This window comes from Myodes glareolus, chromosome 5 (assembly GCF_982192425.1).
Source record: "Myodes glareolus chromosome 5, mMyoGla1.1, whole genome shotgun sequence".
NCBI classification, from domain to species: Eukaryota; Metazoa; Chordata; class Mammalia; order Rodentia; family Cricetidae; genus Myodes; species Myodes glareolus.
This window is the reverse complement of record NC_142030.1, coordinates 57,985,742-58,002,353: the sequence shown is the minus strand read 5'-3', so window position 1 is coordinate 58,002,353 and position 16,612 is coordinate 57,985,742. Positions and strand designations below refer to the sequence as shown.

The 16,612-nt window shown below is 43.6% G+C and overlaps 1 protein-coding gene across 6 annotated transcripts in view; it reads left to right on the top strand.

Annotated features, from left to right (window-relative positions):
• Ildr2 (immunoglobulin like domain containing receptor 2) overlaps positions 1-16,612 on the top strand; it is a 62,420-nt gene that overhangs the window by 21,337 nt on the left and 24,471 nt on the right. For 3 of the 6 annotated variants that reach the window (XR_007229201.3, XM_048421094.3, XM_048421092.3), the window contains exon 4: positions 14,703-14,759. The exons of the other annotated variants lie outside the window; for them this stretch is intronic. Coding sequence is in view for 2 of the 3 variants with exons in the window: in XM_048421094.3 (XP_048277051.3) it covers positions 14,703-14,759 (57 nt within the window). In the remaining variant the exon portion in view is untranslated. The remainder of the gene's footprint in view (positions 1-14,702; positions 14,760-16,612) is intronic. 6 annotated transcript variants of the gene reach the window in all.

The following is a 16,612-nucleotide window of genomic DNA, read 5'->3' as shown; positions in this document are numbered from 1 at the left end:
TTCAGTGGTTTGGGCAGGACTGGGGAGAGAGCTTCCTTCTTCCCAGAATACTCCTGTTCTCATTTCTCCGACTCTACTTCCTGTCTGGCTACTGGCCAATCAGCGCTTATTTGAAACGTAATTGACAGAATATAGAACTATTCTGCACCAGATATCAGCTGAAGTGATATCTGCACAGATATGGTGGCACTGTGTCCACCTAATGTATCTATACACCGAAGCTAACTCACAGTGCTTGCCTGGAATACTTTTATGGGTAGGAGTAGGAATTAGTCCCCTCACTTTCCAAATTAAAGAAAATCAATGTCCTGCTTTTATGACTGCACACTAGTTTTTAGAAAGTGTGAAGGATTAGACCCCATTGTTGTGATCCCTAACTTTCTCTGCTTTCACAGTACCACAAATCCTATGTGTACCGAGACACTGTAGATTAAACTGTTAAGAAGTGTGGTTGCTGCTTGGGGCTGTAGGTTGTGACTTCTACTTGCCCTGGGCTTGCCTCCTCCATTCTCTACATTTCTTCCTTAAAATCTCTGTCACCATTGACCTAGGCCCCTCCGTCAAAGGCACAGTTGCTCTGGTCTTGATGGAATACCTCCCTACTGAGCATGACTCATGCCTCTCTCCACCCGATATATCTGAACCTCCACCAGTGGCTACGGATGCTTCGTTCAGAGGTTTCAGAAATATCCAGAGATGTGTGATTCATGGCAACGGAGGACAACCACTGCTTCGACATTAAACAGGAAAACTATCCCAAACACCCTTTGCTGTCTTTTTGATGATTCAGAAGGTAAAGTCATTCTGAAGTTGGAAAAGCACACAGTGTTTTGGTGCTTTGAGATGACAGTGACAGATACCTTAGAAATATTTAGACAGGGTGGGTGACGGTGGTGCTGTACGAGCAGACAGTCACAGAAGATGGGGGTGTCCAGAAATAAGCCACCTGAGGTTAGACATTGGTCTGGGATCGGTGGCAAGGATTGGCTGTTTATAACCTGGAACCATGCCACTGTTTGGCTAGGAATAAAATTCCCTGGGGCAGCTCCAGCTGGCAGGAAAAGGACTTCACCGTTTCAGAAAGGCTCATGCAGGGAAGTTATTATTTTAAAATCTAAAAGCAGCTTGCCTTGCTCTTACTTCTTTCTATGTACAGTATAAGGGCCTGACCTTTTCTTTCTGATGTCCCTTGTGGTAGCTTGTTGTTTAAAGGGCTTTAATTTTAAAAGGGGGACAGAGCCTCAGAGGAAATGAGGCTAAGCGAACCTTCCTGCCTCCAACCAGGCATTCCAATAAGAGGACATGACCAAAGAGTGCTTAGGTTCAAGCTAAGGGAGACGTTCCTAATGGTAAATAACAGTTTTTTTTTTCAAATTATTATAATGAAATTATGGGTGGTTTGGAGAAATCACAGAAACTCCTTCTCTGATGAGCTTTAACACAGAGAACAGGTTCAGTCCAGGTTGCCTAGAAACAAGGATAAACAAGATGGCATTCCAGAGGTTTTCAATGATTTTTTTCACTCCTTTTCAAAGACCCTGGATTTCAAAATTAATTCTCCATAGAAGACGGTTCTTCAAATACCATTTGTTTTGCTTTAATACTGTTTCTGTCTCAGAAAAAAATAATTATGCTTATTGATCATACTTCAAACCAAACAGTAAAGTACAGAAGAAGAAATGATCCCTGAGAAGCCCATTCTTTTGAGCCGTCATATTGTTTTCCACAGTTATTTTGATTGCAAGGGATGGAGGCTCCAACTAACTTAGCTCTATCTTTTGATTTAGGTAACAAGTAACCCCTGGGGGCGGGTATTTCCAGCTTCAGTCAATGAGATCTGGTGATCTCACCAGACCAACAAGCTGGTCTTTCCTTGACTGGCTCCTCCTGCTCTGCTCAGCATCATTTTCAGGCGGGCTCCCTTCCCATGAAGCAAAGAGGACCTGGGCAGGCCCTGCTTCCATCCACCTCAGGAGGACAGAGCCCTCCGCAGAGGTCCTGCAAAAGCCCCGTTGTTGAAGGGAGGGAGGTAGTCAACCCCCACTGGGGGCTGCAGAGGGAGAGAGAAGCAGTTTCCTAAAGGAAACTAGGCAGTTGTTTCCAAATGAAGATGAAAGGGGTGCCAGGCAGGCAAAAACACACACTGCTAACATTTTGTGGAATTCATCATCAGTTTCTGCTTCTTTACGGGCCAAATGCAGCGCTAACTGCGGAGGCCAGAAATAGGTGCGCTCTCAGCAGGTCCTTCTGAGTAGGCACTAATTTGGGACCGATTCTTTCCCGTAAATACAATGCTGCAGAATTACCTTTGTTTTCCTGTCATGTTCCTATTTTTTTTCTTCCATCTCCTCCTGTGATTTACCCAAGAGTACAGCATATATTACCTAGACAAGAAGGAATGGGCAGGCATAGATTTCTTTTTTTTTTTTAATGCAAGCTATTCATAGTCATATGTCTGGTATAAATAAACGTCTCTGTTCACTGGTATTTTAAAAGGCCATTAAGAACTGAATAAGTAATCAATGAAATTTTGGGAGGGGACATCTCCTACGAGGTGACTCCAGGGATATTTAACGGGAGTATTTCCTGAGACTGTGCAGGAATGCCCAGGCTCCCACCCCTGCTAGCACCCACCCCTGCATTCCTGCAGTTCCAGTCTGAATCCTGTCCCACATCCCAGTGATTTTAGTTCAGGCTGTTCAGAAAGGCTACTTGTTGCCAAGACTCCCCATCCCCCCCTCTCTCCCTCTTTGCCAGCCACAGCCTGGTGCTGCAAACCAGGGAAATTTGCCTATTAGAAGGGCCTTAGCTCCCAGAGTTCCCATAGCAACAGCCTCCTTGGAGGTCTTTGTTGCCTGCTAAAACTTTGATCTCAGAGTGGCTGCTGCTGTTTCTCTCTGGAAGATTTACAAACAGAGGAAGAAGGGCAAAAGAACTAAGGAAGAAAAAAGTTTACTCCTGGCAGAGGGGAGAGGGGAAAAAAATGAATTACAAAGCCACACTCTTGCCATGCTTCTGAAGAGAACCTTTGGAACATCTTAGGGTCTGGGCTGTGCCCACATTTCATTTGCAGACTTGGCCTTGTTTCAATGTGTTGGACTCACCCCTAGCAAGGGTGGGAACATTCTACTTCAGCACATGCACCCTCAGGATTCTAGAGCGGCTGAGACAACCCCATGAACTCCCAAGAAGAGAGGGACAGAAGACAAGGAGTGGGTTTTTGTAGGCTTTGCCCTGATGTCTCTCCTCCAACCTCTGGCCGACTCTGCCTTAAGCGTACTTAGATGTCTCGGTTGGCCGTGTTTTTATAAAGAATGAGAAAATGTATTGAAAGGATAGAGGAGAGGGAAGAGGCAGAGGAATTACTCAGGCACCAAGCGGAGTCTAACTCCCCTTAGCGACTGTAGCTAAGAGAAGACTATGATTCCTTCAAAGATGCAGGGCCAAGCCTTTCATGCCCTGCAAGAGCTTCTCTCGGCTTCAAGAATTCATTGCATAATCCTGGTCTTGCTCATTGATAAGCACCACAGAGTGGATAAGTATTGCTTCAATTATGATTTCTGCTTAAATTATGATAAAAAGATGTAATGAGTATTTTTAGCTGTATTGGGATCCCACACGATAAAGATACAAAATACGTAAATAGCCATCTTGTCCCTGTTAAAAGTTTGTGTCTTTTGTGAAGATAAAAGTTACAGTTTGGCCGTGATGAAAGAACAGTATAAGAAAGGGTTAAAGCTGTGCTTGGATCGTCAATGTCTGGGCCACTGATGCGCAGCAGAAGGGTGCTTTGCCCTCCAGGAGATGTTTGGGTGTCTGTGAGTGTGGCAGGCAGAGTGAGTAGAAGCTGGGGAAGCTTTGGAACCTCCCATAACACAGACCAAGTCACTGACACTCACGCTCTCATCTGTACTCTAAGTGCCAGTGGGGACGGGGGTCAGTGTTTCTTAGGTACAGGACATGGTTCCAGTGAACAGCAGAGGCTTTGGGGTCAGACAGCCCTTGGCGTGCTAACTTGAACTCAGTTTCCCAATCTGTGGAAGTAGGAGAGGGGTCATAAAAGTTACCCTGAAGTGTAGTGGCATTTCATTTGTATTTTAATAAAGAAATCTTGCCTGAAGATCAGAGAGCCTTACAGAGGAGGCCGTGGTGACACACACCTTTAATCCCAGTAGCCACACTAGTTACCATAGAAACTGGCCTTTAATCACAGGGGTGCACACCTTTAATCCCAGTCCTAGAGAGGATTATAAAATGGGAGGAGACAGCTCTCAGTCTCATTCTGAGATTCCTAGCAGTAGGATCGCCATTTTTAGACTGAGGTGGAAGTAAGAGCCAGTGGCTGGCTGCTTTGCTTTTCAGATCTTCAGGTTGAACCCCAATTTTTCTCTCTTTTCATTTGTATTTTAAGAAATAAAACTTGCCTGAAGATCAGAGAGTAAAATAACCCCACTGGTCAGCCTTACTGACCAGGCAGTGGTAACACACACCTTTAATCCCTGTAACCACCCTAGTTGCCTTAGAAACTGGGCAGTGCATGCCTTTAATCCCAGCCTAGAGAGGGTTACAAGACGGGAGAAGACAGCTCTCACACACAGTCTCATTCTGAGATTCCTGGAGGCAGGGTCGCCACTTTTGGACTGAGGTGGAGATAAGAGTCAGTGGCTGGTTGTTTTGCTTTTCGGATCTTCAGGTTCAACCCCAATTTCGCTCTCTCGAGTTTTTATTAATCACTCTTCACTGAAGACCTATTGTTAAGGATTAAGAACTCAGCAGATCTTAGTTTCTTCTACCCTTGCCGTTCTCCCCATGTCCCCCTATCCGTATCTGAGAGAACCCTCGTTAGGGAAATCTATGTTGAGAACGCCCGCTAAACAGTCGGTTTTCCTTAAGCACAGTCCATTAGAGATTTAACGGACCCCTTGCGAACTGACCCATGAAGAACAGACTCACATTTTCTCAGTAGCATGTGAGTCCTGTTGAAATTGTCATGATGGTAGACTTGGGGCAGTCTGACCCAGGACTCTTCTTGTCTTTGGGCTGCCTCATTTGGGTTACTATTTGGAAAGCCTTTTTTTCCCCCTGAGAGGATGGCGCTTAGCTAACTGTAAAGATTCAGTTGTAGAGCTTATTCGGTGATGTCTACTGGCATCTGGAGAAGACCTATGACTTGGATTAAGGATCTACCTAGTGGGCCTAGGACGACAGTGTCAAAATTTATAATCTAAACTAGGATAGGCTTCAGAGTGAAGGGCGAGAGAAATGTCAAAGTAACTTATGGCAAGTCCAGGCGCAAACACTGGTGTTTTCCAGGAGAGCAGGTAATGGTGGTCACCCATCTCAAGAGTCTTCTGTGGTTTGAACAAAACAGAATCCTGTCTGCTCGCTTTAACCAGCCCAGGTCTTACTGCTCGCTGGCATTTCATTTATGAGGACTTAGGGATGTATGTCTCCCTTCATCTACGTGAATCAAGCATTGGGGCCCAGTGAAACTTGGTGCTTTCACGGAACGGTAGCTGGTTGGAAAATACATCATAAGATTTCTGACCTGCCGCAGCTTTTCATCGCCCCCGCGTCGTTTAAGAAAACAAATGAGGCCTCGAAGGCGCTCTCTACGGGTCCCCAGTCCCTCAGCCACCAGGGCCGAGGCTGAGCTGAGCCCCACCTCCCCTCCTCCCTCCTCATAGGCAGCCCAGCTCACTATTTTTGCCTCACTTGTTGCTCATCCCTGTGGGAGGAACAGGCCCTTCAATTAGCGTGCATTCCTGACCACCGCGGTTGCTTTGGTTACCCCGGGTGGCTATGGAGCAGCTGGGTTAACCTGCGCGCTCCCTTTGTGGTCTGCCGGGAGCCCAGAGCTCGCCGGCGTGGGGGCGGAGATGTGCCCCCCACCCCCCCGCGCTGGAGTGGGTGGTACTGGGAAATCGGCTCAGCCCGGGAGGAAAGAATGGCAGTCCCTCAAAACCGGTCAGGAGACAGTTCCTTTTTCTTCAAAGCCAGATGCTGCTATTCAAGCATGCAGGTTTGGTTCAGATGAGGACTGCGCCACTGATTTTGTTGAATTGGCTTCCCAGAGAGGGCTCTGGGAAAGGGTCCTGATGGAAGCCCCTTATACTAAGAGAGGGCTGGCCACCAAAAAAAGGGCAGGAACTCTGGCCTTGCATAACCTCTTAAACTATTACCCCCTGGGCCTGTCTGTGACCTCGGGGGTCACCCCTCCCCTCTATTCCCCCGCTCCCCACCCCCACCAAGGAAAGTAGAGGTCCCTGAATATATCTTTGTGCTCGCCTGTTTCTAGCACAAGTAAATATATATATATTATTTATATATATATAAAAATAAATTTATATATATAAATAAATATATATATTATATATGTATATATATAAACCTAGTCCCCCTAAACTCAATTTCCTCCTTCAGTGGCATTGCACCCTCCCCATCAATTTTAAGTCAGCCCAGTTCTCCTTTACGTTTCACCTCAGACCAAGTCAAGCATGTTCTATTACTAATGCTATTTTCCACCCATTCACTCTCGCAGGGCGGGAGGCTGGATCGCTACAGCACTCTGCACAGGCTAAGTACCTTTGCAATCATTTTTATTATTGTTTATTAGTTTGCAGCAGCGGCGAATGCCTTTTAATTAGATCACACTGTGTTACGATGTATCCAGTAATCATTTTCTAGTTGCCACTGTCAGAGGTTGCTGGGATTTTTCAGCAATCTCCAACATTTTCTACATCCAAAAATCGTACTTTCATTATGTAAGTAGTGGAATTCCAGAAGCACAAGGGCCTCACAGACATTCGGTTCAAATGGCGGGAGACCGAGAAGCACTTAGTATATATTTTTACAATGAGAACAAACCAAAACTACTACTCTGTGACATCATGGGGGTGAGGGGCACAGGTGGAGTTAAGTACTCTATTCCTAGCTTGGGTTTCAGGCGGATGCGTGACTTTCTTCCAGATTCTTAACTCCTCTTTGTTTTTTGTTTTTTTTTTTTAAAACACTAGGCAGGGGTTGTGATCCGGACTAACTTCTGTGGTTCATTTTTAGCAATAAAATATGACTTAAAATGTGTAAATAGAAGGAGTCAATGTCTTTGGCCAACCTTGCAGTCCGCTGCCAAAAATCTGGAAGCATTTATTATCAGTTAATTGCAAATGATCCAATAGTGGTCATTTTATAGAATGAATTTGCTGTCCGAATTATTGTCCTCTAAGTGTGTAATTTAAAGTGAACTAAAATATAAAACACACAAAAAAGAAAAAAATAAACACATGAAATGCTTAAATACATAGTTTATAAATATATGTAAAGGAAAGGGAGGCTCCATCCGCACTTGTGACGGATAGTTATAAACTATATTTATTGGAAGCATGGTTGCCATGGGAATCTAGAATAAAATCAGGCATGTGTGTGCCCCTGGGAAATTTCCAATATATTTGGTGTTTTAAATAGCCATAGAAACAACCCTTAAAGCATAGCCATAGAAACATCTTTACACATTCATACAGGGGCCAGAGAAAGGCATCTGCCGTCCTCGGAGATGTAAGAAAGCAGCATTTTGGAGGGTTTGGAGCAGAGAGCACAGAGGGTGGATCCAGTACAACCCTGAAGATGGATCCAGAGCATCTAAGAAAAGCTTGGAAGCAGATGAAGCCGAGATGTGCAATAAACAGAAGGGGGAAGCAGGGAGTTGCAAGGAGCTGGGGAGGCATTTGCTGTCATCCTAAAGAGGAAGTTCACTCACACAGTGTATTGGCACACCTCAGAGTCTCTAGTTAATTTACTCAAAGAAATGAATAGAGATCACTGTGTTCTGGGCATCGTAAAGATGAGAAGAGCGCTGTTATCCCACACTTACATGAGTTTCCCAACACCTTGTCTTTGCCCATTGTTGTCAAGGAGCCCAATTTAGTTTCTGAAAACAAGGTTGTATGAAATCTAGGACTTCACCTTCCTTTACACTTTGAAGGCTTGGACAATCAGAACTTGAATGGTAGTATGAAGGGCATAGACAAAAGCAATCGCTTGGGGGTAAAATATATTCAGATTACATCGCCATAATGAATTCTTTGAAAACACACTAGCTTGGTTTATTTTCATTGGTGTGGAGTGGGATGGTGCTTCCAGTCTCTTAGATGGCAAGATGTTCTATTGCCCAAAGTACGTTCTTGGCATTGAACACTGACTCCATGTTTTGCTGTACACTGAAAAGTGCAGCATGGATGAATTGGCAACTGAACAGTTCCTTCATCTTTCCTATTAAGAGCCTACGGGATTGGGTAGAAGGTACTGTAATGAGCAACACATCAGAAACCTAGCTAGAAGCCCAGCCTAATAAACTGTGGGGATTTGCTATTGGAAAGCCTCAAAGAATCTGATGGGTGGATAGAGGACCTGTCTGCCGAGATGCTAAGCTTGGAGCATAGGCCCTGTTCTAAGGGGGCTTCCAGCCATTTAAAGGAGGTGTGTGTTAGGGAATCACTGAGAAATGAATGTTCTGCTGAAGGTATGTGCAGTGTTTCTGGGGACCTTGGAGGAGGAAACAGCTTCTTATAGCAGCCAACCAGGCCTCTGTCAGAACATATTTTGGAGTCCTGTAGACTGAGCAGTAAGCACTTGATGAGAGCAGTTCAAACACTTGTTTTGCTAAAGAAAGCAATGAACTTCTGCCTTGGGGGCCCCAGCTACCAAGAAAAGAAATGGGAGAAATGCCATCGGAAGTGAACTATGACATGTATGAAGAGAAAGCTGTGAAATGGAGAAGTAGAAAATGTGGCTAGGACTGTGTTTCTGGCTAATGCCCTGTGACCAGATGGATCCTGATGTCCAAAAGGCAAAGGAGATGGCTACTAGGTCGAAACACTTGTGAGCAAGCACGGCAACCTAGAATCCCTGTAAATGCCTGCTGAAGAGACTGCCTGCAATCCCGGCACATAGAAGGCAGAGATAGAGGACACCAGAGGAACCTGGCTAGCTAGCTGAGTCAAATCAGTAAGTTCTTGGCTCAAGTGAGAAACCCTGCCACAAAAATTAAGGTAGAGAGCCACTGAATAAAACACCTGATATCAACCTCTGGCCTACATGGCCATGTGCGCACATGCACAGATACCACACACATGCGTGCCCAAGCACATCCGAACATGTATGTATGCATGCCCATCACACATGCACACAAGTAAAGAGATTGAGGAAAACAACCATAGCAGGTAGAACGTCCTTTGCGATTAGTACGCTTGATGACAAAGAAGCAAGTGACTAAATTGGAGTCTTCTGTTGGTGTTCAAGCACCTGTGGCTAAGAGGACCCTCACGAGCGACGGTGTTTTGTGGCCGTTCTGTCTCCACTGGACAAAACATACTCATCTTTGAGTGAGTGAATAGATGAATAGATGCGTGAGCTGGAGACATTTTGAAGTGAGCTGGTTTTCCAGGACTATGTACAAACAGCTCAACTGGGGATAACTTGAAAGTGGCCGTGTAGGAGAACAGCTGGATTTGACAATTAGGAGGTAGGATGTGCAAATCGTGCATTCACAGTGCATGTTTCTACTCTGAGCACTCCACCCAAGGAACGCGTGTAGCTGTGGAGTGTAGACCAGCATGCTGTGAAGCTGGTGCTTGTGTGTGTGCACGCACACGCTTCTAGTGGGCTTGATGCATTTGGCTTATTCATGTGGAAATTTCCTTAAAGCAATGGATTTTGCAAGCTGTGCAGAAAACCGAGTGCTTCCATGAAAACCGTATTTTCTCCTGATAGCTAGAGCTTTGATTTGGAAAGAGTAAATATGGCCTTCTATCCACAGGGTCTGCTTCCCGTCTTTCCCTCAGACAGTGAAGTGACTTGTAATTACCTCTCTTAAGCTGAATCCTGGAAGAATAACAGTGATTCGCCAGCACGGTAAAGCGCGCCTGAAACCCAGGGTGTATTTACTGCTATTGTTTCCATACGCTAAGATCAGACCTTCACTCGGTGCAACAGCAGAGAAGAAATGAGAGCGCCTTTCTAACTGACAGTAACATTTCTTAGGAATTGTTAGGGAAGGAGCTGAAAGCAAAATGGTTTTCAGAAATAGAAAGATCGCAGTATAAATTCAATTTTTTAAAATGCTTTTCGCTCCAATAAAATCAGAGTCATGGTGCAGAAGTCAGAGAGCTCTACATTTCTGTGCTGTTGATATAGCGGTGTTGTCTGCTATTCTCAAGCTCTCACTGTGTCTTGAATTCTAAAGACATTTAATTTTGCCCTCTTTACTGCAAGACTCCCTCACCCACACCTCCCTGGGACTAACTCTACTCAATGCTTTATGGGAACTGGAAACATCAGCTATTGACTGTTGCTTCAGGGGAAACGAGAAACTTGATGTCGGTCTTCCTGTTGGAGTAGCAAAGGTTGTGAATTTCTTATAATGCATATCTCTGGTACTTTCCCTCTTTAGTTTATGGTTTCAGGTACGGAAACGAAGAGGTCTAGAGTGCAGAATACAGATCTCTTTGATGTTCTCCTGGGGTGCTCATTCTGGTTCCCCAGAAGTAAGGAAGGCTAAGGAAGCAGTATGTAATACGGTTGTTTTGAAATCTGAATTTGAACACTGGTAACCAGAACTGTCATTCTGCATGTGAACGCAACGTTAGAACACTGTCAAGGTAACCCAAACAGCCTCTGGGGAAATCTAGCTTTTTCTCTGTGTGGGTACCTTTGGAGGTTACAAACTCATGATCCCAGGCTTCTGTACAGCCCACAGACATATTTTGTTTTGCTTATCCACTGGTTTAAAAATATATGAATTAATTGCTTAATGTTTTAAAGTTAGATTATTTCACTATCAAATCTGGGGTCTGGTGAACCTGGGTAGAGGATCACCCAATGTATCCCATCAGGCACCAGTTGGCTAGAGCCCAACGGCAGTGGCCCCCTAAAGACGCTGCCATTTGTCACCCCCACAATATTCTCAGTTATCTCACACATAACCAGCTATGCTCACTTGCATCTCTAGCTTGTTCCTATGGACAGTTGGGATTGAATTCCATTCACTGGGTATCAGATTTGAGAACTAAATATGGTGACCATATCATTAATTGTCCAAATGAGGATATTTTGCAAGCAAAAACCAGTACCTATTAATAATTACATTAAGGCCATGGGCAGAAGTCTGTACTGTCCAGAAAGAAGTCAAGATGTATGTACAGTGTTACGCCCTAGTCCTTCCATCTCCTATGAGAAAACTGAGACCAGGATAGGGAGCGATTTACCTGAAGTAGTTACCAAGTAAATCAATAGCAAAGCATCCCTGGCCACTTTGACTCCTGTTCCGGTGTTTTTCTGACATAGCAGGTGGGATAAGTACGAGGACCAAATCCTCTTTAGCTATATGAATGTTCTATTGGTAATAGCTCTCATAGCCAGATGTGGTGACACACATTTGGAATCTAATCTCTCAAAAGGCAGAGGCAGAGGGATTGTGAGTTGCATGCCAGGCTGGGCTCCATAGCAAGACTCTCTCAAGAAATCATAATGAATACGTGCATAAATAAATAGCTAAAATTATATGCGCACATATGTAGATATATCCCTATCATCTATAAATCATATAACTAATACCACAAGACAGCCTACAAATGGGTGGCTTCTATAAAGAGTACTTTTATATCATGATTCTCATTAGTTATGTGGCCCACAGCACACCTGGAGATGCTATAAACACTGGTAGACTCGAGATCTACAGAATAAATGTAAGCATAGTTTCTCATTTAACTAGATACGCGTGCGCACGCACAATACACACACACACCAATTGTCTGGGGAGGAAAACACAACAAAAATCTGATTATCACTAAACATCTGATAACTGTTTTGTTAACCTTGTATAGTTCTCATATAATTGCCTATTATATGGTAATGAATACTAAATATGTGCGAAAGAGATGTCTAAGATTTGAATTTCTTAAATCCTTGACCATCTGTTAATTCCCTTGTTGAGTTTCCAAGGCATATTTTTAGAGAACATTCCGGATGAGACCAGTGTGTGCTTTTAATCACGTCCTCAGATTTTGGTCCCAAATTCCGTCTCATCTCTTACCTAGGGAGTTGTGTAATCCTTAGGGGCTTACTTCTTAGCATTTTGTAAAGGCATGAGCCAAAGTCTAGGGTGAGAAGTCTCTTTCAGGACACCTTTCTTAATGCCCACTTGGCTCTCCTTCTAAGAGACCTTGCAAACCTCAGAGCCATCTTCTGATGCCAGTTGTGCAGAGATGGAGGTTCAGTAAGAGAACCCTCCTTGTCAAGGCTTGCTGCAGCTAAACTGGCTTAAAGCACCAGCCAGTGAAAGTATTCCTTTGGGATATACATGTAGCTTTCCAAATGTAGACCTGTCTCCCTTGCAGGAGCCTTGACCAGGAGGATGCACGTTACAATGGTATCCTCCTGCTGTTGTGGAAAGTCAAGGGAACAGAGCAAGCAAAGGCTGCTTTCTCCCTACTCACTAGTGTCTTTCCTCAGCTGCTGTATCCTCCCCTAGTGCCCCAGACGTACCTTTCCCCCATTGGCCTTTGTCAGAGCTGCTTTTTGGTGGACTTCCTTATAGAAGAAGGAACCGATGACTTCTAGACTCAAAATATAAACCACATGTTTTGTTTTCCACACTGATCTTAGCCAAAAGGCTGAGAAGCAATATAGTTGTTTCTCAATGAGCAAAATCCATGTGCACAAGTTTGTTTTTGTATGGAAATAGGACTGTGAATGGGTGGGTGGAAAGGTATAATGTGCAGTTTGTGTGTGTGAGTGTGTGTATGCTGCGGGATAATTCTCTTGTACACTGTATAGATTTGTCACTCATATTGGTTTAATAAAATACTGATTGACCAGTAGCCAGGCAGGGAATATAGGCAGATCAACCAGACTAAGAGAACTCTGGGAAGAGGAAAGGCAGAGACACAGTGGACAGCCAGATGCAGAGGAATCAAGATGAGAAGGCCACACTGAGAAAAGGTACCAAGCGACATGGTTAAACATAGACAAGAATTATGGGTTAATTTAAGCTGTAAGAGTCAGTTAATAATAAGCCTGTGCGGGCTGGAGAAATGGCTCAGCAGTTAAGAGTACTGACTGCTCTTCCAGAGGACCTGGGTTAAATTTCCAGCACCCACATGTCAGCTCACAACTGTCTGAAAATCTGGTTCCAGAGGACCTGACATCTTCACACCAATGCACATAAAATAAAAGATAAATAAATCATAAAAATTAAAAAAACAATAAGCCTGTGCTAAAAGGCCAAAAAAATGTAATTAATATAAGCCTCTGTGTGTTTCTTTGGGACTGAATGGCTGCAGGACTGGGTGGAACAGAAACTTCCATCTAAGTGTGTGTGTGTTCAATCTGAACTAACGGTACTTCCAAATATACTTTTTGTTGCTTCTAGTTAAATGAGAAGATTCATTTGTATTTACCATTTAGAGTTCAAGGCTACCAATGTTTTAAACATATCTAGATATGTTGTGGTCTAAGGCATTAATTAGATTCATAATAGAAAGTTATCGTGGGTATAAACTGTGGACCCATAGAAGTATGATGTTCAACAGTTACATGTAGTCATGAGCCCTAAAAATGACAAAATGTTGTGGATACTGATACTGATGTAAATGAAAAATAAAGACATTAGGTTAACTGTTTCTGTTTGCTTGTACATTCCTAATGTTACTGCTAAAAAAGCTAAAATCACCATGTTGTTGGCATTAAACTGCCATTGAGCAGTGCTGTTCTGGAGACACTTGTCATGCACCAAGGTGAAGAAGGATTCAGTTGTATGCCTAAATGTACCCCAGTGACCTTTTATCATCACAGGTCAGAGGAAAAGGAAGTTTGGTAATAAGGTGGAAACAGGCAGAGTAGCTTCTGTCACGCAGGTTAGCCTCCTCCCTCACATCTTCTAGCATCGTATTTCCTGTACAGCCAGCTCTTTGCTTCCCAGAGCCCCCGAGAAGCACCTGCTCTGACACCAGCTTTGAAGCTTCTCTGCACTGTCACACAGAAGGCACTTGGGTACATGCAACACCAGCTGCGGGTGCCATATGGAAAAACCATACCATGTACATATGTACAGAGTATTTCTGAAGCCAGAAGGAGTGTAGAGGAGTGTGGAGCCAGTCTAGCGTTATCTCTTCATTGCCTTTGAATATTTTAATCATTGAAATATCTTTAAGCCATAAATAGAACCATGAAGCTAGTTAATTCTAAGTTAAAACCGAATGTGTACTTTTGTTTTTATATGGACATGGGACTGTGTACGGATTGTATGAAAATGTAGATGGAATGTTTAGATACAGATGGGTTTGACTTTCCACTGAAGTGTGTGGCGAAGGCTGTGCTCATGCACGGAGATGGAGTATGTCAGTCTGCTCATGCAGGGTTTCTCCTATGGAGGCAGAGATGTCCTCTTTCTATACACAGTCAGAGATAAGGAAAGCTTCCTTTTCTGCTTCCCCCTAGGCTATGTATGCTCTTCCTTTGGATCCCTGCCAGAAATGCTCAGCATAGTCATTCGCTTTGACTGAGCCCAGCCTTGATGCAACTCTCCAACCACACAGCACACAGAGCAATGGCCCTAAGAGGTCATGGCACTGGTGGGTGCCAGGAATTGGGCTGCATTTTCTTTGGAGTAACCTCTTTCCTTCTTATGTTCCTTCTACTTCTTCTAGGCAGGACAGGGCTGCTTGCTGATCTCTTGCCCAGTTTTGCTGTGGAGATTATGCCAGGTATTCAATCATTTAACTCTTTGTTTGCTGTCACTCCAGCTGTCCGCTTCCGCACTCGTCACTAATTGCTTGTTTGATTTGGGGGGGGGGTACATTTGTCTGCATAATGTTTGTTGTCTTTTTCCAGGATGAAGTAAGCCCTTTGGATAAGCCTTTTGTGTGCCTTCTGTTCCTAGGCCCTAAAAGAATAATGGGAATTAAGAATAAGTGGAGATGGGGACCCAGACCCTCAGTGTCAGGCATGCAGTATCATTGGTCATGTTGAGGCCCATCTCAGTATTTCACCCATACCCAGACAGTTCTGTGTCCTTGAGTATTGTTTATGTGTATTCCTTATTTCCTAAATTATATGCTTATCCATTCACTAGTGTACATTACATTGAAGCGTCTTTTGTAACATTACCAAAAATCTTGTTTTATACTTAGGAAAGACATGTCCTCTTCCTTCCTGCCAAAGCATGCATTCACAGACCTGTATTGCTTGTATATTTAGACACAGGAAATCCCTAGACATCCATGGACCATATGTCAAGGTCACCTTCCCCCAAATACATATCTACATGTTTTCATGTAGCTTCGGGTGAAGGTACCAGCATACGAACCAGTCTGGTGCTGCACTGTAGCTTGTAATTGAAGGAGGTTCAGGGAGAAATAAAAATGAACTATAGAAAGGTTCATACCCATAGAAGAAATAGCAAGAAGTATGATTAGCCTTGATTTTTTTGCCAGATCTTTAAAGTCTTTCTGAGAACAACAGAGAGATATAAAATATCTGTGGTCATTGAGTTTGGCTGGTTGAAATTTTGAGAAATGTCCAGAGCCTCACTAATTGTTTTCTATGAACTTGTCCAGTCCTTTACCTTTAGCCAGCCAACCAAACTCGACCTTTTCCTTGATGCCCTCAAGGACACAGGGAGACATTCTCCTTGTAACCACCCTGATCAAAAGCTCCTTCAATTTGTAATCATTTATTTATTTGCATAGATAAAAATGTCACAAGTAATGTTTCAAAGTAAAAATTGTGTCTCCCAAGTCCACGAGTTTCTGTATTTTCTATCCAGCCCTGTCCACCTCGAGTTCCTTCCCTTTGACTCCAAGAACCTACTCACAGGTTTATTTATTTGTTTGCCTGTTAAGTTACTGAGATGTAGGCCCGGCTCATCTGGTACTTGCTGTGAGTCTCAGGCTAACCTTCAGTTCGCAGTGGTCCTTTCTTTGGTCTTCCAAGTACTGGGATTACCAGCGTACTCTACCAAATCCGGCTCAGATAACATTCTTTTGCTTCTCAAGTTTAACTGGCTGGTCTTTTATCCTTCTATTCCCTATACTACTACTTCTATGCCCTATAGTTGACCCAAATCACCTCAGAGATAAACCACCACTTTCTTAAGTTATGTTACGTATACGGTCCCATCTAAAGTCTCATTCTGTCTATTATCCTCAGCAAGAATGTTCTCCACACAGTTCAAGTCAGACACAAAGTTGAAGAGAGGTTGGCCTGGACTTGAATGTATTGCAGATGGATAAATGGGGGGGGGGGGGTATTCAGAAAACATGAGATGCTTGTTTTCTCTCTGAGGGAGTGATGTTCCAATTAAAGGTCAAATGATTCGATTACTGTCATAAAACTCTTTACATGTAAAAGTCACATTCTCAAGTTCCCAAATTAAAAATCAATTTCATAGAAGTCATAGTTAATAACCAAACTTTAAGAAAAACATTGTGTGCTGAAGCTCATTATAAAGGGATTTTGAATGGATGGCTTCCAATCATTTTGGTCTTTTAGCTTTTTAAAGAAAAGTATGGGTCACACCAGTCTGTCCAGGGCTCCAGGGACAAGGTGGACTCTTCCC